This window comes from Syngnathus typhle, linkage group LG10 (genome assembly GCF_033458585.1).
Source record: "Syngnathus typhle isolate RoL2023-S1 ecotype Sweden linkage group LG10, RoL_Styp_1.0, whole genome shotgun sequence".
NCBI classification, from domain to species: Eukaryota; Metazoa; Chordata; class Actinopteri; order Syngnathiformes; family Syngnathidae; genus Syngnathus; species Syngnathus typhle.
In genome coordinates, this window is record NC_083747.1 from 518,854 (window position 1) to 538,830 (window position 19,977).

Below are 19,977 nucleotides of genomic sequence, written 5' to 3' on the forward strand. Positions count from 1 at the left end.
TCATTTTTTCCATATCAAAGTTTATTGCTGACATGCATGTAGTTTCTGATGAAGTAGAAAAATAGGTTTATTTTATACAAAGATGATTTCCCAACTGTACAATAATGTCATTGTGTCTCGACATGCCCCCAAAGATGAGCGAGCAGCTTACGAGACAACGACCAAAACACATCTGCCTTGTCAAATGAGCGCTTGAAACACGTCAGCAATATGTCTGAACTAAACCCAACTACAGTACTTCAAAGCCGGTGGGGGTAGTTTGCCAAAAAAAAAAAAAAAAAAGAAAACAAATATTGGGGGGAAAAAAAAACATGCTACTAAAAAAGGTGAAATGTTTTTGGGTGGTTGGAGGACACAGTTGGCTTTGTGAGAATCCATTACTGCAGTTTTGCTACTAAATTACACTCTCAAATAATGGCGCTAGATTCAAATATTACTACAAAATCAGTACGGAAAATCATTTTCAGGGTGGAGAATAAATATATCATTTGTATCTATTGGGAAAAAAAAAATCAGTGGGATCGATGAAGCGGAGGATTTTTGCTACAAAATGAAATTGTCAAATAAAAATAGTGAAAATGTCAGGCGAACTTTTTGAGAAAAGGCGTGTCTGGAGATTGATGGAATTTTTGCAAAAGAAATGAGAGGATTGAACCAAGTATAGTCTATCCACTCTCTAGTAAATGAGCGGCAGAGACGTGTGGCAGCAACGTCATGCAACATTTCCCTTCCACATTGAGTTACTTTCATGCGTGGCAAGCAACACAAACTAGAAAGAGCGGGGGGGGGGGGGTCAAAAACATTGACATTTAGTAAAGTACACTACCGCTAATTACCATCTCGTGGGCCATCAGCATTTTGGTTACTACAACCCACACTCATTGTCCAAATGGGGATGGATGATTCAAGAGAAGGAAGACAGACTCCAAATCAATTCGAATCATTAGTGTGAGTCAGACTAGCTTAAATGGTGTCAATATGGCAAGAAATGCAGATGTACTTTTGTTAGCTCCGAGCTACCATCGATGCGTATAAGGAAAGATTCGGGAGAGAACAATAAATAAATATCCACCTTGAAATTGCAAGTGAATGAGGTTGGGATGCAAACATAAATAATACAAAGTGGGATTGAGCCCGCGGCAATGTCGCCGGTAGGCGTAGCTTCACGTAAAAATTCAACAAAAAAGATTGTGTAAATCGTCACCGCATTCCACGGCAACAGTGGGGGGGGGGGGGGGGGGGCACAAAAGAAATATTACAGTATGGATCACCAAGCACCTACAAAGCGGAATCATACATGGGGGTCGACGAGGGGGCCGCTAATACCCAAGCAAGGGTGTTGGTCTGCTTTTCACAGTGTGCCAGATAAGAAAAATCATTTGGACGCTTTTCCACCGCACGCTACCCGGCCGGCCGTCGCTTGGCTGTACTCGCCATTAGCGAGTACGAGCAAAAGTCCCTTTCCTTTTTGCTCTCAGGTAAAAACGGGCGCGCCTACTTGTACTCCAGCCGGTACGGCGGCGTGGAAAAAGCCTCGCAAGAGTGGAGGATAGCTTAAAAGATGGCCGGCTCGGCGGCCACTGGCTTGAGACACGCGTGCGCACGTGCACGCACACACACTCATGGCTATGCAAACATGTCAAAGTGTCATTCACATTCATACTGGAAACAGAAACACACTTTTCGTCCGTCGCTCGTCAGACCACCTGGAGGCCTTTTCAATTCCCGATGAGGTGCTGGGTACCAGTTCCGTGGCGTTTAAAAAGTTTTTTTGGCTGTGGCACCGAGGAGGATGAGGAGGCGGCGGCGCCGGCAGCAGTCAACATTTGGGCCTCATCGGGGGTCTTGGCATGGCGACTTCCTCCGCACGCTAGCTGCCTGATGCTAGGAAAGAGATCTCCGCAGGGACGAGACAACCGGTACCAAAGCGTGTTTCCATGTAGTCCGTCTTCAATAGAATAATAGAAATGCTACTCCAAGGTCAGAATGATTCAAAGAAAAGAAAAGAAAAAAAAAAAAAAGCTTATTCCATTCTATCCCCTCCCCTGGCAGAAAACCACTCGAGTGAGCGGGTTTGTCGTTTCTCTCCCCGGAGCGCGACGGGCAAATGGTGAACGTCGTCGGTGGGATTGTAGAACAACACAGAAGAAGAGATGGAGAGGTAGATTGATTTGAAGGTTTTCCAAAATGGGGCCGACAGTAGAAGGAAGGAGGGAGGGAAGGAGGGAGGGAGGGAGGGAGGCGTGACGGGAGGGGAGGGGCTGCTACATGAGGGCGCTCCCGCGGGAGCCGGCCGGCGCCGCTGAGAATGGCGTGCTGGAGGCTTGCGCGGTAACCCAAAGGTGGGCCTATCTTTGGCAGTTCCGCCGCATTTTGTTTGACCCGGCCCGGCCGGGCCCGCCTCACGCAAGCGTTCTACTTGCGGAGGAAGCGCTGCGCCAAAATGGCGGCGTCCAGCGGGCTGACGGGCTGGGCGTCGTGGCCCAGGCGCCGCACGGGCGGCAGGCTGTTGAAGTGACGCTTGAGGAAGCCCTTGGCCTGGTGGAAGGTGTTCTTCTCCTCGGCCAGCAGCAGCTGCTGGCGCATGTAGTGCTCAAACTCGTACTGCGACGACTCCTCCGTCACTTTGGCCTGCGAGCAGCACAAAACCACCGCCTTGGGAGTTTGCTTCTCGTCGTGTTACGCTGGAGCCGAGAACCCGTGCGAATCATTTTACCTCTTGCAGATGCTCCGGGTGGTTGAGCTGATCGTCGATGTCCGGAACCACCTGCAGCGGGCCGCTCAACGACGAAACCGACTGCCTGCGACGGTACGACGGGTCCTCGGTTAGCGTGGGGAAATTTGATGGAAGGCGGTACCACCCCGCGGCACTTACCAAGAGGCGATGATGTCCCCGAGGGACTCCAGCACCTCGCCGGCCGTCAACCTCTGCGGCGGGTCGAGCACCAGCAGCTTTCGGATCAGACAAACCGTGTTGTCGGACACGCGGCCATCTCTGCGGGGCGCATTGACGTTAGGTGCGCCGTGGTGAACCCAAACTTTCATTTGACTGACTCACTCTGGGATGGAGTACTCGGCGGCCTTGATCTTGCGGAAGAGCTCTTGAGGTATGCTGTCGTAGAAAGGGAACTGGCCGTACAGCATGGTGAACAGGACCACGCCCAGAGCCCACATGTCGCTGGGCTTACCGCGGTACGGGCGACCTGCAAAAGCGCACGCGTTCCCATAAATATCTGCCAGCGGGATGCCAAAGACTTTTAGGAGAGGAGCGGGGGGGGGGTTCAATTCTAAAAGCAAACATCCCTCTCGCCAACATGCTCATTCGCACGAGGTCAACTTTGACCCTCGCTGACTCCAGGTGATAAGCCGGTTCCCGTCATGGCGGCGAGTGTAATGATTAACGGGATGAGGAAAGGCAAACAAGTAGGGTCGCTGCGCATTTACACTTTCCACATTGAGGTGAAGTCGTCCAATCAGCTGACACTCGTGAGGAGGATGGGGGAGGGCAATGTTAAGCACACACACCAAGACAAAGAGACACACACAAACACACACACACACACAGTAGGAGCGGGTACATGGGAGAATTTCCCTCCAGTGAGTCATGGCTGCATGAGTGAGTCACTCACGCTTGCTTGCTTGCTTTTAATTGCACGCCAGTCACGTTATGTTGACACACACACAAACGCACACGGCGGTCGGTCTCTGTGCGGCTTCCACGTACTTTGTTGGCACACAAGCCGTCAACATTGACTTCTCGTGTCGTAAATTGCGCGCCAGCTCCTTTTTTTGATTGAAAATAAGCCTGGTCACAAACGCTCGCTAAAGGCGCTTCCCCCAGGCACGCCACGCCACGCCACGCCACGCGGCCATGATCAATGGGTGCTTTTCTTTAGCAGCCCGCTAAGGGCCGATAGGCGTTACGCAACGGACATGTCAAAATGTGGCTCGCGGCGACGCTCACCGCTTAGCACATCGGGGCTGATGTAGGCGGGGCTCCCTCGCTGATCTTTGAGCAGGTCGTCCTCGCTCACCAGGTGTTTTCCTAAGCAGAAGTTGGTGATGGTGATTCGGTGCGTCCTGCAACAACAACAACAAAACACACACACGTCAATAAATTCACAGTGCCGGAGAATAAAACCTGTTCTTGATGTCTTTGTGCGCCGTGATCGAAACGAATGACTCATGTCATGGAGTGATGATTCACTCCACCGCCAAGTATCTGGCGTCTTTTAGAGGGAAAGCTGTTTCGGTTTCCAGTCAAAATGTATTTTCGAGTGACGTTGATTTCTCGCTCGCTGAATCAGCCAAAAAAATGCATTTAAAGGTAAGGCATTGTTTCGGGCTATTGGAGGTCCAAATGAATGACAAATCTGCTTGCTAAGGAAAAGAGAGGGAAGAAAAAAGAAGCAAAAACAGAAACCGCTCAAACAAACTTATGAGTCAACTGGCGTCTGAGGATGATTGTTGCTTAGCGAGCCTGCGTGGCGATGAGCTGATTTGGATTGAGAACAAGGTGCGGAAAATGCACAGCGCGCACCCACGCCACATATGTGAGACCTTTCTCCAGACACGCGCTTCCGAAAAAAAAAAAAAAGAAGAAAAAAGGTCATCCGCTTCCCCTTTGTCTTTCTCGCTTTCACAGCGCACACGCAGGCATTTGTTCCAGCCAATTTCAGTTTCTTTCTCCCTTCTCCTTCAAGGGTGGAACACGGCGCAGCGTTTGGAGGACGCCCTCGGCATAAATGCGTCCTCCAATGCATCACAACTTGTGCCGCCGTGTAGCATTGAGGACATGACGGGAAAAGTGAAAAAGGATTTGACCAAAAGAGACCAACTGCATGGACAAAGGAAGCAGGAAAAGCGGGGCAGCGGGAGGAGGCCAAATAAATTACCACTGTGTGTGTGTGTGCGTGCGTGCGTGCGTGAGTGAGTCAGCTGTGAGCTATGGGCCCTTATGGCGGGCCTCACCTTTGTCTCCAGCAGGGGACAAAGTGTTCCATTGCACTTGAGCATCACTGCCGCCGCTGGGGTCAACGGGGTGAGACGACAACTCAAGAATGAAAGATCGCGCAGGAAGTTCCGCACCGGTGACTTGGAGTGTGTGTGTGCGTGTGTGTGCGTGGCTTTATTAAACTGTGGTCTGGCCTGGTTAGTGACATGGGAGGCAGCCAATCAGATTGGCCCTTACCGTTTGTTCAGCACCATGTTTCCCAGCTTGAGGTCTCGGTGCACGATGTTCTTCTGCAGACAGGAATAACACGCAGGGGAAAGTCCCGTCCGTCAGTACAAATGGAACATTTCCCACAGGACGATGGAAGCAAGCAAGCCGGCTGGCCGGCCGACCGACCGACCTTGTGCAGGGCCTCCACCACGCGCACCACGTCGTAGAAGATGATGATGGCCTCGCGCTCGCCCAGCCGCTTCTCCTTGATGACGTAGTGCTGCAGGTTGATGAGGTCGGCCGTCTTGTCGCTGAAGTCGTGCGCGCACAGGCAGTCCAGGACCAGGCAGATGCGCTTCTTCATCTTGCGCAGCTTGTTGGCCTCCGGGTCCTCCACCATTTCGTAGGCCCGGTCCTGCAAGGATCCAGACTCGGGTGTCACCTTTCAACTTCCCCTTAGCAGGCTCTCTAAAAGCAGAGCTTTCATTGATTTCTCGATGCCTTTTATTTCATTTCATTCATTCTTTCTTTCTTTCTCCGCTCCGGCACTTGTGCGAGCTTCTACGGTCTTGATCTCCCGGCGTAATCCGATCAATACGGCAGACGTAAAGGAATCAGAGCGCAGGTTGTGAGGAGACGGGACGATGGGACAATAACAAAGTTATAGTGTGAACGGATGAGGCTGCGAAGAGTGAATGACGCCACAAGCTCGTTGAGGAAAAACACTGCGCTGGCTGTAGCCGGACGCTACCTGGAAGAGGCCGTGATGGTGGACCACGCCGTCTTGGTTGTGCAGCAGGGACAGGAGGGAATACTCGGTGTGCAGCAACATCTTGCCCTGCCTCTCCTCCTGCGTCTCGCCGGCAGAGTCCGCTCGCTCCTCCAGCGTCAGGATCTGGCCAGAAATAAGAGAGGAGACGTCAGGGTCAGACTGCAGGGGCAGCTTTGACACTTTACTGCCACTTGAAGATCCTCGGCTCGGACACTATCAACTTTTAAATGTCGACAGGACGCCAACTTGATCCGAGAAGCCAGACAGTCGCCCGAAGCTGGTCGCCGAGGCGACGGGGCTGCTTGAGTTTAGTCACATTTAAAAAAAATGTTGTAACAATATCCGCAACCCCCCCAATAAACACAGAGCGGTTTGTCCGTGCCAGGCCGTAAAGTGAAGGGCAACAAAACGGAAGGTGAAAAGTTCACACTCATGCACGCACGCACTTTGAGCTGGTAGAAATCGTCGCTGCCGTCTTTCCTGGCCAGACACTGCACTATGCTGGGTACTGGTGAGTTGCCCAGACGAGGCCCTGCAAAAAAACAAACACAACAGCTGCATGACCAAAAGGCCGGCAACATACTGGCTCGTGTGCTCGTTTGAAAAAGAAAAAAAAGCCGGGCGGCTTGTTTATTTTGCCGCTTTGCAGATGGCTCAGAGAGTAAAAACAAAAGGGGGGGGGGTGAGAAGTACGTACATCTTTGTGTCATGGTGATCAGCAAAATTCTTTGCATCCTTGTCTCAGGCGTGCGTACACACAGACACCATGTGACTCTTTGATACACAAGCATACACGCACACACAGCGTCCCGCCCGACACTCTGTCCTGAGAACTTGCTTTATCGATTTCAAAACACACATTCTCTCTGGGAAATGGACAGGTCTTTTTTTGGATGTGTGTGTGTGTGTGTGTGTGTGTATGTGGGGTTTTGCAGGGTGCCTTTCTTACCAAGGATGAAAGGCCCAGCTCGCTTGGCGTTGCTGCCCGAACTGTACACGGGACACTGCAGCTTGCCGCCCCGACTCGATGTCTCTCCGGCCCCTCTCTCCAACGCACGCCGCTTGGACATACTGGGGCTCTGCAGGGAGGGGAGGGGTTGGGAAATCACCCACTGAATGATGGCACACCACGCAGCTCTAAATAAGAAAGAACATTGCAGCGGCTTCAGCGAGGATGAGACAATACCGAGAGCGCTTGGTGGATCCAGCCACGTGAAAGGAGGTGACAGACAGGGCAGCTCCCGCCGGCTTATTTCAAAAGGGCCCTCCCACACGTTTACAAACACCGGAGCGTTACAGCTCCATTCACCGAAGGGCCGCCCGCGCGGACGACGACGACGCCGCCGCCGCCTCGGCCCGGACCCCTGAGCCGTCAAACAATCGGCCAATTTACATGAACGAACACCATTTTGTCTTCCGAGCTTTCCCGATTTAATCTGCGCCTTTTAGCCCAAAATCTGCCGGCTTATTCTCCCCGGGGTGACGGGCGGGCGGGCAGCCGAGCGGGCGCTGCGCTAGACGAAACCGGAAAAGCCCATGACGACAATGACGTGACCCAAAAACCGAGCTGCGGCGGGCGGAGAGGTATGCTTTGTTTGGAGCCACGCCGGCTTCCCGTAACAGGGAAGTAAGTCGGGGAGGGATGACTCACCGCTTTCGACTTCCAGTGCCGTCGGGTATGCCTTTAAATGCTCAGGTGATGAGACCAAAGAGGACCAAACAAACACTCTCCTCCCCTCCCCAGCGTGTCAAACCAGCTCTGGAGGCTTTCAAGCATGACAAAAGGCATATTTGTGGAAGTGTGTTGCAAATTGGCCTGGGGGGGGCGTCCATGACTGAGAAAATGTAACTTCCTCATTTGACCATTTTCGGTCCGTGTGAAATTTCTGATCTTGTTACCCCATCCAAATTTGGGAAACACTTGATCTTGTACAAGTAGTTCCATTTTCATCGAAACAAAACCTGAAACAAAACTCAAAGAGAAACAGGGAATTTGGCTGGAAACTTGGAGTTTCACCTGACATGAGAATTTTTTTGTCCTAGCTTCCAAATCTATTTGAAATGGAATGGATGACGCAAGCATCAACAATATGCGGCCTGGTCACACTTTTCTGCTATTAAAAAAAACCCTAATTGCAGGATTAATAAAGCTCACTCGACGTCACAATTGGAGGAAGGTGTTCAAATGAGCAGTTTCTATTTGCGTCCCATTTGAATTCTTCTACCTAAGAATAGAACGCAGACTGGAAAACGCTGGCTAATTAAGTTTCCGCTTTGTACAAGAGCAGACGAGCGAATCGCTTTATACGCCGTCCGTCACATTTGTTGTTTTCTACCGCCGCATTGGGTGCACACTGAAGCTCTGAAGGAAGGGTGACTCACACCGGCAGAATTCAAAGATTGGAATAAAAACCAGATTGGACAGCATTACGAGCTTTGTGTGCACCACAAGTGAGAGACAGTAACTAAAGCAGGCAAGATTCTCGCGTGCATCCAACGGATGGATCATCCGCCAGTTGGCACTTTGGGCTCAGAGCACAGGCAGGGACGGACGTTGCAAATTCTCACTTCCGTGAGGCCTTTTTTTTTTTTGGGTGATCCCAGACAGCAGATTGTGTCATCGTGGTGTCTCTCTCGTCCATCTGTCCCCATTGCCGCTAGTCATCGGCCGGCGAGTCTGATGAGGCCAGGCTTTGTGACAGACAAAGCGCCCGTGACACTAAGTCACGCTGACGAAGAGACCGTCGCGCCGATTTGAGCCAGCAGCAGCAGCAGCAAAAAAAAAAAAAAAAAAGACAGGAAATCATATAACCACAGCACACTAATTGATTTTGGTAGACGGTGCAAAATCTATTCGTTTGGCCTATTTCCTGTCAGTGCGACGCGCCAACAGGCAAGAGCTCAGTAAACAAGGAAACTTGAGCAATTACTATCATCCATGCACCTCTGGGCAATGTAAATGATTGACTGGAAAGAGCTAGCTTGCTCGCTATTTAGCACAACAACAAGCTCCTCAAGGCAACACACAGAGCTAGCATTTTATTTGATTCCGACACAGTTGAAGCAAATGTCAAAATGCGCGACGACCTAGATGACGGCATGCGGCCATCTCTTTGCTCAACAAGTCTTGGGGATCACATTGCAGCAGACGCAAGAGGTAGCGGAGAGAGCAAAGGAGCGAGAGAGAGAGAGAGAGAGAGGCATGGCCGGCCTAGAAATGAATCAAACGCAGAAGGTGAGATCTGCCCACGCTGCCAAAAGAAACAAGAAAAAAAGACACACTTGTTGGAGCCCAAAACAAAAGGAAGGGCAAACTCTGCAGACATGACACCACATTGCCAGCGTCCTTCCATTGGCTAAGAGACGCAAGGTCAAAAAGCCGCAAATGGTTCCCCCCCCCAATGGTGGCCTTCTCTTCTCCCGTCCTGTATTTCCTGTCAGACACAAAATGAGTGGCAAAGCCGATTCAGCAGTTTTGCACCTTTGGAGGTAGCTGCAAGTCCAACTCCGACCGAGGCTTCTCCTGACTGAACCGCCCGGACGTCACTCTAACGAAGGGTCTTGGACTAACAACGGCACGTGGAGGCTGACATTTCCCGGTGCATTTGTACGGCGTCACCTTACCGCCGGTTAAATTTAGCCTGGCTGCTTCTTTGCAAAGACGAATCCACGGACACTTCCGCCACAATATTAGGTACACCTGCACCAACCCAAGTGGCTGCACTTTCGATACAGCGCGTGCACTTTGTTCAGCCTAAAGTCAAGAGTTGTACGGTGCACCAAACTCGCTTAGCGACAGGTCACCTGCAGCCCAAGTGGAAAATGGGTGGACAGATGATGAAAGGTGACAGTTATGTCATCTGTTGTCATCTGTGCCTACGATCACATTTCAGGCTACAAGCAAGTTTTACAATGAAGGAACATTTGCCTAAATTCACACTTTGGCCTGAATATGCCCTTCATGTACTCCTAAAAAAAAAAAAAAAATCAAAGAGGTACAGTGCATGAGCATTTGTTTTCCCCGAGGACTTCAGCAATGAATCACTTGGATGGATTGCCAGTTACTTTCATAATACTGTCAAGTGTTTTTTGGCTTCTCAACAACCAACCCCCTGTGGCACTGTTTGTGCCTTGACTCCTCACCCTTGCACAACAGAATCCGAACAAGGGCATCTTTTACGAGCTGTATTGATTGGTGGATTTCAGATGATCATGTAGCTGTACCTAATAAAGTGCCCCGGGAATCTTTCTTTCACCCGCAACAATCGATATCGAGTCGTTTTACTGGCCACTCAAATCCCTCCGCGAGCTGTTTACAACCTCAGGTGGAGCTCGAGAGAATCCTCCATCAATAAAGACCCGATTGTATAGTCTACTGAAATTCGGTCGGAACAAAAGTGAAGAATTCCTTAGGTTGGAGCCGCTAGCAACAGAGAGAGAGAGAGAGAGAGAGAGGCATGCAAAAACACAAAGGGAGGCACGCTCCACCACCAAGTTTTCCGTGCAAAACGACTTAGTTGGTGTAATCGAGTGACGAATTGTGCACGTTTATTCCATTTGGCGGGCGGGCGGGCTTGCTAAAAGGTTCTATTGACGAGCGTCAGTCACGCAGAGGGAGCAGAGGCCGGCCATTTAAACAAAGTAACAAACATTACAGCTGCTTAGCACGAGGCTAACTGGCTAGCTCACCTCGAGCCGAAACCGCCGGGTCGGTCCCAAAAAAAAAAAAAAGAAAAGTCTGGCGTCGTCCTCCGCCCTCCTCACAACGTCGACATTTCTCGCGCAGGCAGGGTGGGTTGTGTGCTTGTCGACGGCTCCAGACGGACGGACGGACCGCCGCGGGTCGGGTGGCTGTCGCCGAAAATGCAGCGAGCGATTAGGGAAGAAAAGCCTGCTCGCTCGCTCGCCGCTGATCGCATCTTTCCACGGCGACAGCGCCACCTGACAACGGAAGTGACGCACACGCGCTTTGCAAGAGTGACAGCCGGGCTCGACCAATCACGGGCGAGCTGCTGTCCGATGATGACATTTTTTTCAATTTGCGTAATGGAACAGGATGCGATTACGTCATCGTGTAAAACCATTGCAAACTGGGCGACAAAGCAGGCAGGAGGAGATCATTTAAGGGAATACTGACAAATGATTGAATGCATTCAATAATGACGAAATATCTTCAAATAAGATAAGATAACCCTTTATTATTCCCTCAATGGGGAAACTCCCGTGTCAGCAGCAGTACCCTTAACATATACACACACAATACTTCAAACAATCTCACAATATTTTATTGTAATATACCCATTACCTATACAGTATAATCAATATTAAATACAGGTATATTACCTATACAGATTATAATATACCTGTATTTAATATACGTCGATACAAAAAATGAGCTATACACTTTAGAAGTCACTTCTGTAAAAAAAAAAAAAAGGGTCACTGTTAGTTACTCAATGACTCCGTTTGGAATGATAGTTTCTGATAGGCGTTTATAAAAAAGGCGTATCACGTCTCAATTCCAACCACCAACCACAACAAAAGGGCAGCCTAAATGGCAGAGGCTTTTTCTAAATCCATGTGACTCAGCAATGCAACGCATTGGCCCTAAGCCACATTAAGGATGCGCATTATTCATTCATGAGTCATATCACATCTACTATCATACCAGAACTAAGAAACCTATTACTTTCAGACTTTTGCAGGCTGGATCAGGCCCATGGGCCTTTTGAGTTTGACACCAGTGCTACAGGTTGAGTATTTTGGGTTTTCATATTCCTTCTTCTTTGCAAAGGTCACAAGATTGAGCTGGGCGTCCAAGATTCCATCCGGTAACTGTCCCGAAAATGCATGCATGGCTTGGTATTTCCTTTTGCATGCTGATAACCTCATTGTAACTATTTGGCCCCATAAGAGTTGACACGTGGGTGAAAATATTGTGAATAAATGGTAGAATGATATTTCTCTCTCTCGTGTAACGTCAGAGCTCCAACTTGGTGTCGTGGAGCCACGCCAGCATCTCTGGTCCCAGGTCGAAGAGGCCTATGATAGGAAAAGCCTTTTCAAGGACGCTGCTGCTCCTACATTGAATGTAAACATTTACAACAGCGCTCTCTACTGGCTCATCGCATACACACACACACACAAATCGAACCGCATCTGTAAAAGGTCCTTTTATTTTTGGAACTGCTATATTGCAGAAATATGCACATCTAGTCAGAGAAAACCGTACATAAATCCAATAAATACAACTATTAAAGAAACATATTTACACGTCTTGACATTGCGGGTAGCCACCAAGAAGCTTTTGGGACTTTCATGTAAAATGACAGTACTTTCCCTCCTGAGCGCGTATCGGAATGTCGCAGCATCAAAATCGGTTAGAAAAGAGCACTTGGGATGATTATATGAAAAGGATCCGATAAAAGGTCCTTTTTACAAAATGTCGGTGCCTGAATTATCCTCCAATTCGGATATGCGGACCCGCGTGGCGTACTTTACAACGTTTGGGTGGTGTCCAAATTGGCTGTGGGCCATTCAGCCTGAATGGAGCACAATCCCGACACAGGGAGGAAAAGAACCAGAAGGTTGCCTGTGCATCACTTTGGCCGCACGCTCCATCCTAAGCCAACGGCGTCACAGACCATCCATCATGGCCAGGAGGTCGTCTCCTTTGCTGCAGTCACTCGGGGATCGCTCAGGTGACTCCCGAGACCCGCTGAACTCCCCCATGATCTTGGCCAGCTCGGCGTTGGCTGTTTGGTCCTGCCCGGACGGGAAAATGCTATTTTCAAACACTAACGTGTGTGTGAGGTGCGGGTACGATTTTTGTCCACTTGAATATGTTAATAAAAGGGCGGGGGGGGGGGATGGGGGCTGGTGAGTGACGTGGGCATCATAACAAGCAAAGCAATACCTTTGTGGCTTGGATGTTTATGAATCCATACGACAGCTCATCCGGTCTGGATATTAACGCCTCTCTGTGGCAACACCAAACAAAGGTTTGTTTTTATTGCAATGTCCTCATCAGATTGAGGTACTTACTCTTCCTCCTCGTCGGTTGCGAACAGGTTAACCCGGAAACCGCTCTCGGCATTGCCGCCGGCCTTGTGGACTTCCAAGCCTCCCATGAGTTTGGCTAAGAGGTTAAGCTCTTCTTTAGCTAGCGGGTTGGGAGCCAGGTTGACCTGGCAGCAACAAAATAGTTTGTTTGTTTTCCGCAAAGGACTTGTTTCGAATGTTGTTTTGATTTTAGTTTTTCGTATTTAGTGATTCCGTAAAGAAAATATATGCGATATATTCATTTAGTTAGGTTGGATTCAAAATAATAACCTTGCTAGGTACCAATATTGTTGTTGTTTTTTTACCTTGGCGTGCTGAGCTGAGTGCTTGGAGGTTCCCGCGATGTGAGTTTCCACTGGACGGCAAACGCTGTACCTGTGAGGCCACACCGGAGGAAAATACACAAGTGTTGGAACACCGTCACAACATACTGGTCGTGGAAATCCTTTCAACTTGCAAAAGTCTCACATGTTTGTGCCCAGTTTGGTGACCCTGTCGCCAAACAGCTCAAAGGATCCTTCGCAGACTGCAGCCGTGTAGTTTCCGCCATTTCTGAACTGCAGCCTGCCGGTCTCCTCGCCAGTGCAGCTATACATCCTAGAATATGCACACTCGTATGTTAACAAGTACATGGAAAAAAAAAAAAATGAGACTCCCCCCATGCTTTTGATTAGACAGTGACAACTATTCTACTGCAACTAGGTCTGGAAAGATCTTCATTTTGTTTTGACTTCCGTGTGCATAAGCCCTGAGCAACACAGCACAAGTTGGCTAAAGGCCAAGAAAGAGGGCTAATGCAATTAGCTCCACGGGGGCCGACGACTTAAGCTTGACGTTGCGGCACGAGGGGAGAATCACGAGCTTCATCTAAAAGCCGACATGGCACCTTATCGAGCCTGGAATTTGTGTCCCGTGAGGCACCGGACCACTGATGGGGAGCACAAATCGGCCGTTGGAGTTCTGAACTTTGTCCTTGAGGAAAATAGATACCTGGCAGACAAGAGAGCAAAATAACCATTTGATACAAATGCTGACCAAAGTCAGTGATTCTGTCGTCCTTTAGCGCCATCCTGTGGCATTGATAGGCAATTGTTAGGAACCGACTTACCCTTATGTGCATGTCCTGAAAGAAGATGAGAAGAGTTTGTCGAACGAGCTGGAATTGGCCACTCGGCAGCAGAGTGTACATCTAAACGAAAGAGATGACGTCACTTGCTCGGCAGCGGATTGCCACGGTGTTACAAAGCGTCGCCGCACCTCCATCAGTTGCTGATACGTCTCGTCCACCTGAGCCAAAATGCAAGGAGTGTCCTTGACAAATCCCCTGATGGCGTCCATGTGGTTGAAGGTGACCAGGAGGATGTCCCGCGGCCGAGGACAGAGGAGAACCTGGTACTTGAAGGCCATGGTCATCAAGTCGTACAGCTGTAAGAATGCAAACCAGGGCTGAATCCAGATGTGATCCCACATTTGGTCATGATTGAAAAATGCAATTCAGCGTTTGCTGCGGTAGCTTGATACCATCTTACAGGCCGTCTGAAATCAACCATGATCCCGCTAACCTTGTCCATGCTTGCTTGATTGAGCCTCATGATGGAGGCGTGGGCCAGTCTGTCAAAGACGGTGCGGAGCGCCTCCTTGGAATACAGCTCCTGGGGCTTGAAAAGCTCCTCCAGAAACTTCTTGTTGAACATGGTGGTGATGATGTCATTCATGACTAGTCGAGGATGAAAAGAAAGACAATACAGAAGATGAATTGTGACGTGTTGAAGCGCTCGTTTGGAGTCGGCTGGCCAAAAAGCTAAGCACCTTTCTTAGCTTTGTCGGCGGGGATATTTTGAGCTCGTAGCCGCTGGTCCAGAATATAAAGCATTTCTCCACCGAGATTGATGAAGAGCAGCGGGAGTGTCCTCGACGACATGTCGGAATCTGGAGAGAGAAAAAGCTCGACAACAAACAGCCTGTTCGCTAGCAGTGGAGGCAAGCTAGCTACTCGCTACTTGCTAGTCGCCAGTGGCGAGGAATTGGTTGCTAATGCCTCCTCCGCCGTTGCCAGGCCACGGAGGGAGTAGCCTATCAGAGCAATCAACGTCATCAAAACAGGAAGTTGAGTGACATTCCGGAAAAGGATGGGAACGCTTTATTAGTTTCTCGATCATTTATACCACTAAGTTGATCAAACGGTTTTAAATCAAGACAGGTATTTCTCTTTTTTCCGGAAAAAAGATTTTGGCTGTTTTTTTTCTTCTTTTTAACCGTATTAAGTTGCATAATGATGTAGTTATGTATGGATTGGTTATGCAAATCAACACACCACACTTTTTTTTCTTTCCACATGTGGGACTTCATTGAATTTCAAGTTCACAAAACCCCCTTTATTATGATCCCAGTGTGCATTGTCGAATTTCAGTCCAAATGCATTTAATTTACATTCATCTTTGGTCAGCTGCAGAATTCTCTGTATGTTTCATTTGAATGAAATAAACAAGCAAGTCCAAATCTTTTGGGGTCGGGAACCTACACGATGATTTGTTTGAAAAAAAAATCTTTATTATATCTCTTCTTTGGGGCACAAGCATTCCTTTGCTCTACCGTTGCCTTGAATCTTGAATCTCTCTTGAATTACGGCAAAGTTTCTCCATTCCGGATGCGGATCTCTCTGGCCATTCTGCACAACTCACAGAGGCCGCAGAAGCACGACATGAGTGCGTCGTTGCAAATTGTCCCCTGCGAATATATGAAAGGGCACACATTATGGAAACGTGACTTTGTAATAGCTAGCGACCCAATGCTGCTTTCCGCCTGCCGTAGCTCATTTGTTTCCCATATCAAAGTAAAGCAGGCCAAGACTTTACTCCATCCATTTCCATTAAAAAATTCCCTCACTTGTGCTCCTCATAAGTTTTCCCATTTAATTCAATGATACTCAAGGAGTGAAAAATGATCATTAATTGCACCTCTTCCCATACCATCTTTAGACGAGTGGGAGCACATGCACATTCAACTTGAAGACTTGCACATACGACTTAAGTGTTGACACATTTCTCAACTGGCACCCCGCTGAGCAACAATTCCTCCCTTGCGCAAGCTGTTCTTGAAATCAACGTGCTTCTTCTCTGCACTTCCACATACCTGGATGCCATACGTGAGCCTCATGTGAGTCCTCATAGCCGTCAAGCCCCCCGGCACCAAGCCCAAGCAGCAGTTTTCACCGTACTTGTCCGCAGTGTAGCAGGCCAGAATGGATGGGCAGAAGCAGCCGAAAGCACCTGGTGGAGGAAACTTGTAATAACATTTGTGATGATTGAATTCTTTTTCCAACGTATACAATAGTTCTACTCACAAATCAATAAATCACTGCAGCAAGAGCAGAGGCCCGTGCTCCACTGTCCCGTTTGAACGTTGGTGCCATAGCCGCCGGCGCCCGGTTGACTGGTTACCACTGGGTTGGACATGTGGGCCGCAGGTTCTGATGCATGTACAGTAGAGCTATTTATTATCATTACAAAAAAACAAGGACGTATTTACTACCACGGCATTTTTTTCTTTGCAGGAGGAAAAAAAATGACCTGAATCTGAATCCTGCCACATTGTTGTTGTGCTCTGCTCGTTTTTTTCCCATTCTGTGAATTATTCAAATGTAGTAAATGAATTATTTAAAGATAGTAAATACTAAATTGATCAATTTAAATTGCCCCCTAATAATGATCAAAATACAAACAATAAAACTAAGAAAAATAAATGTTGATTATCCCCACTTACACTTCATTTGTGAACATACAAACAATAAAATAACACCTATTTTTTCATAACACAGAACATCTTTGAATACAAAACCTTTAAAAATAAAACAATAAATGAAATTTCTCACCTTCAATCTAATTCATCAGTACATTTAGAATAATGAACATTTTTATTTAAAATAGACATCTTGTATATTTATAGAGATTTCCTGTGTGGATTTTTTTGACTTATTCTGTTGAGTGAAACAATTCAGAAAAACTATCCAATCGACAAGGTCTAGAAACTTAGTCAATGTGTTGGCAAGAAAAAACTACTCGAGAGAAAAATGGATGAATATGTCGAGCTTGCGACATGGACGAATTGCGCGCATGTTTTCTCGTTCAATTTAAACAGACCATCGTTTCAGATTTCGCATAGTGATGAAAAACAGAACGTGACTTACCAGAAGGAATGCGTGAGTGCGTACTGGGCCCGAGCGAGCGAGCAAACTGCAGAGCTTGAGACCACACAGGAAGTTTGAAGTTCAGGTTAAGAAACCTTTATTGGTGAAACTTAAACGGCTGAAAAGGATGACAAGATCTTTGCGGTGATTCTCGGATGAAACGGTGCAGCTTTTTCTGTTTTCCTCTTTTGCATCATTCACATAGTCCACTGAGAGGGATAGTTTATGGAAACTGGATTCTTCAACGGCTTGCATGCACATGGTTGTGTTTCTGGAGTGCAGTCCCACTTATCAAGTATGAAATATATTTTTTAAAAAAAAGTTGTGACAGTGGATTTTGAAAACCAGAGCTGAAAACCTGTGACTTTGCCGTGGGATGCATCAAAATGACCAGCGGGCCGTAAATGGGTCTCAAAGCTGTAGTTTGGACACCCAAGTGCTGTAAAATAAAAAGGCATCTACTGACTGGCAGTTTGCGTCTCAGCCGCTTCTGCGCTTTGCTTCAGTTTCAGCTTCTGCTCGGCTTTCTGCTTCTGCACCTCCTGGAAGACCTGTGGGGGGGGGGGGGGGGAGCGACCATATGCATGTCAGACAAAACTGAAAGCAGGCTTCCCACGTCTTCCCACTGCAAATGCTAATTAAAACATTAATATGACATAAAGTGGACCACCAGCATACTCGTGTTTCGTGTGTTTTTTTTAATATTAACAAAAATATTAATTTTTTCCCTTTCTTTTATTTGGGGAGGATTTTCATAGGAAATGCTTCGTAAAAGTTGATTCGTAAAAAAACTGATGGATGAAATGGAATATAAGATTTGTGTCCAGAATAATGCATAAGTGTTTTGCCCCATTTTGATGAAAAGATGGCATCCATGAGTGTTGACCAACAGGGGGCGACGGACGCCTCGTGTTTGCTACCTTGATGCAGAAGGCTTTTTTGGCCAGCCAACGTCGAGTGGCCCTCCTGTAGTACTCGGGCGGGAAGGTGTAGGTGATGCCCAGCTGCTCGCACACATTCTCAAAGGCGTCGTAGCGCTCCAGCCGCAGGTTCTTCAGCAACTTCTTCCTCTTGTCAATGGCCATGAGCATGCGTCTCTTGTTGGCCTTGTCCTATAAAACATAAATGACGGCTCGTGTGGATAAAAAAATCAAATAAAACAAACGTGAACACTAAGGCAATACGACCGTGTTGAAATAGTGGACATTTTCCGACCACAACCACCTTGTGCGTGGCATGATTGACACAGGATATCCTGTAGTACCTGTGTGTGCGTGCGTGCGTGCGTGCATGCGTGTGTGTGAGAAACGACAGGAAGGAAACACATTGACACAACTTTCTGTGGAACCTTATCACGTCATGAATTCACCTTGTGATGTTTGAGCAAGTGCTCCTGCAAGTTGCGGATTCTCGCCGTCAAAATGGCCACTGCAACACACACACACGAAGCGTCATTTAGCGCACACACTCAACCGTTTATGTGCGCAGTATGCGTGCGTGTAGCAGCAAAGACAAGCTCACCTTGAACTTCCACCGAGCTGCGGTCGCTCTCGTCCCGTTGCACCTTGGCAATCAGCTGCTCTTTTTTCAGCGCCAGCTTTTCACTCTGGACACACAATCGATCAATCAATCAATCAATCAATCAATCAATGATAGAATGTAGCTGCTACGAGTTATTCAAACAACTCACGTGACTCGCCAACTCCAACGAAAGAAGTCTTTTGACAACATCGTCCGTCCTGCATTGGCAAACGGGCACTTATGTGAGAGCGGTGGACGTCATAGCTACACAACAGCCGCATTGGGAAGGTGACTACTTGCGCGAGTGTAGATGGTGCGGTGTTTACGTTTGAGCCAGGGGTACGGCGTCGTAATCCAACTTCAGCATAGCCGGAGAGAGGTCGCTGAGTTGGCTCTCGGGACCTGGAAGGCAGAGGATAGCAGACGGCGGGCACAACGTGAGCCTTGAAGCAGAGCTGTAGCCATGTCATTTCCAATGACCTACCTTGCACCTTTTTCTTTGCAGTGCGAGCATAATGTCGGGCTGGCGCTGCAAAGGCAAAGAGAAATAAGAAACATTGATGACTGAAGCCTGAAACAGTCTTGTAAATTAACCATGTAAATGACGACAATGTAAATGAAGCGTCTCACGTGAACTATTAAAATGTGACATTACGATGACAAATAGTTACAGAGAACGCATCTAATGTGTAAGTGTACCTAATGAATTGTCCAGCGACTGTGTCGTCCACGCATGCGCATTTCGTCGCATTTTGCTATAGCTAACAATGCTACTTGTGAATGCGGCATTAACCTTATCGTTCGAGACGTTTCTTGGATTTGAGTAGCACACACATATAGTTAAATATAAGTCCACCCTCCATTTCTGTTTCTCTGCATGTTGTCTTCTTACCGCTGCTGACTTTGTGTCCCGAGAGCAACGCCGAGGAGCACGCCGGTTGGGCACTTTCCCTCAAAACGCCCACCGAACACCTCAGAGCGGTCCTTCGAGCTATATTCAACAACATGTTGTTGGTTTCAATCCACAAATTTGCCCGAAGCGGCGAAGGAGAAAGGGCAAAAAGGAGAAGGGAACACTCGACCGCTAGCCGTGTTCCGCCATATTGGTTAGACGCGAGCAATCGTCGATCCTCGATCGAGGATGACTAAACGAACCCAGAACACATCGATTGGGAAAACGGACGCTCCAGCAGCACAACTTTTCAACGTTTTGATCAAAAAATCGAAAGAACTCTGATTACATTATGGTTAAACTTGCAGTATACGATGTGA

General features: G+C 48.2%; 4 protein-coding genes across 10 annotated transcripts; all 4 read right to left on the reverse strand.

The window, feature by feature from the left end:
- Positions 1 to 10,879, reverse strand: stk40 (serine/threonine kinase 40). 4 transcript variants are annotated; one of them, XM_061289218.1, is made up of 12 exons: positions 10,626 to 10,879; positions 7,588 to 8,665; positions 6,886 to 7,015; positions 6,383 to 6,468; positions 5,916 to 6,059; positions 5,355 to 5,579; positions 5,192 to 5,244; positions 3,965 to 4,080; positions 3,059 to 3,203; positions 2,876 to 2,995; positions 2,717 to 2,801; positions 1 to 2,631 (listed from the first exon to the last, which is right to left on the reverse strand). In XM_061289218.1, the coding sequence occupies exons 3-12, from the start codon at positions 7,004 to 7,006 to the stop codon at positions 2,416 to 2,418; spliced, it is 1,311 nt and encodes a 436-aa protein (XP_061145202.1). In that variant the 5' UTR covers positions 7,007 to 7,015; positions 7,588 to 8,665; positions 10,626 to 10,879; the 3' UTR covers positions 1 to 2,415. The 4 variants fall into 4 exon arrangements, with proteins under 4 accessions (XP_061145202.1, XP_061145200.1, XP_061145201.1 ...); XM_061289216.1 differs by lacking the exon at positions 7,588 to 8,665; XM_061289217.1 differs by lacking the exon at positions 7,588 to 8,665 and having other exon boundaries at positions 6,886 to 7,073.
- Positions 10,880 to 12,094: 1,215 nt separating this feature from the next.
- On the reverse strand, positions 12,095 to 15,204 carry oscp1b (organic solute carrier partner 1b). Its single transcript, XM_061288581.1, has 10 exons — positions 14,808 to 15,204; positions 14,561 to 14,715; positions 14,256 to 14,423; positions 14,107 to 14,187; positions 13,885 to 13,988; positions 13,467 to 13,595; positions 13,304 to 13,373; positions 12,981 to 13,123; positions 12,853 to 12,916; positions 12,095 to 12,701 (listed from the first exon to the last, which is right to left on the reverse strand). The coding sequence occupies exons 1-10, from the start codon at positions 14,917 to 14,919 to the stop codon at positions 12,573 to 12,575; spliced, it is 1,155 nt and encodes a 384-aa protein (XP_061144565.1). The 5' UTR covers positions 14,920 to 15,204; the 3' UTR covers positions 12,095 to 12,572.
- A 322-nt stretch (positions 15,205 to 15,526) lies between these two features.
- On the reverse strand, positions 15,527 to 17,327 carry LOC133160683 (cornifelin homolog). Of its 4 annotated transcripts, none has more exons than XM_061288584.1 (5): positions 17,185 to 17,264; positions 16,568 to 16,621; positions 16,342 to 16,467; positions 16,131 to 16,267; positions 15,527 to 15,725 (listed from the first exon to the last, which is right to left on the reverse strand). In XM_061288584.1, the coding sequence occupies exons 2-5, from the start codon at positions 16,587 to 16,589 to the stop codon at positions 15,621 to 15,623; spliced, it is 390 nt and encodes a 129-aa protein (XP_061144568.1). In that variant the 5' UTR covers positions 16,590 to 16,621; positions 17,185 to 17,264; the 3' UTR covers positions 15,527 to 15,620. The 4 variants fall into 4 exon arrangements, with proteins under 4 accessions (XP_061144568.1, XP_061144567.1, XP_061144570.1 ...); XM_061288583.1 differs by having other exon boundaries at positions 16,342 to 16,487; positions 17,185 to 17,255; XM_061288586.1 differs by lacking the exon at positions 16,568 to 16,621 and having other exon boundaries at positions 17,185 to 17,327.
- mrps15 (mitochondrial ribosomal protein S15) lies at positions 17,258 to 19,839 on the reverse strand. The gene is made up of 8 exons (XM_061288582.1): positions 19,598 to 19,839; positions 19,190 to 19,234; positions 19,032 to 19,107; positions 18,875 to 18,923; positions 18,706 to 18,790; positions 18,554 to 18,612; positions 18,105 to 18,296; positions 17,258 to 17,735 (listed from the first exon to the last, which is right to left on the reverse strand). The coding sequence occupies exons 1-8, from the start codon at positions 19,710 to 19,712 to the stop codon at positions 17,643 to 17,645; spliced, it is 714 nt and encodes a 237-aa protein (XP_061144566.1). The 5' UTR covers positions 19,713 to 19,839; the 3' UTR covers positions 17,258 to 17,642.
- Positions 19,840 to 19,977: the final 138 nt, after the last annotated feature.

Coding starts and splice junctions, on each gene's coding strand:
- stk40 (XM_061289216.1), bottom strand. CDS start 7,006: ATGTCCAAGCGGCGTGCGTTGGAGAGAGGGGCCGGAGAGACATCGAGT. Junction 3,204..3,964: donor CAGCCCCGATGTGCTAAGCG/GTGAGCGTCGCC, acceptor GCGCTTTTGCAG/GTCGCCCGTACCGCGGTAAG. Junction 2,996..3,058: donor GCCGAGTACTCCATCCCAGA/GTGAGTCAGTCA, acceptor TGCGCCCCGCAG/AGATGGCCGCGTGTCCGACA.
- oscp1b (XM_061288581.1), bottom strand. CDS start 14,919: ATGTCGTCGAGGACACTCCCGCTGCTCTTCATCAATCTCGGTGGAGAA. Junction 14,188..14,255: donor CGTATCAGCAACTGATGGAG/GTGCGGCGACGC, acceptor TCTTTCGTTTAG/ATGTACACTCTGCTGCCGAG. Junction 13,989..14,106: donor TTCAGGACATGCACATAAGG/GTAAGTCGGTTC, acceptor CTTGTCTGCCAG/GTATCTATTTTCCTCAAGGA.
- LOC133160683 (XM_061288583.1), bottom strand. CDS start 16,620: ATGGGAAAAAAACGAGCAGAGCACAACAACAATGTGGCAGGATTCAGA. Junction 16,488..16,567: donor GTGGCAGGATTCAGATTCAG/GTCATTTTTTTT, acceptor GATAATAAATAG/CTCTACTGTACATGCATCAG. Junction 15,726..16,130: donor GGCTCACGTATGGCATCCAG/GTATGTGGAAGT, acceptor ATATATTCGCAG/GGGACAATTTGCAACGACGC.
- mrps15 (XM_061288582.1), bottom strand. CDS start 19,712: ATGTTGTTGAATATAGCTCGAAGGACCGCTCTGAGGTGTTCGGTGGGC. Junction 18,791..18,874: donor CGTTGGAGTTGGCGAGTCAC/GTGAGTTGTTTG, acceptor TTGTGTGTCCAG/AGTGAAAAGCTGGCGCTGAA. Junction 17,736..18,104: donor AAAAAGCCTTCTGCATCAAG/GTAGCAAACACG, acceptor CCCCCCCCACAG/GTCTTCCAGGAGGTGCAGAA.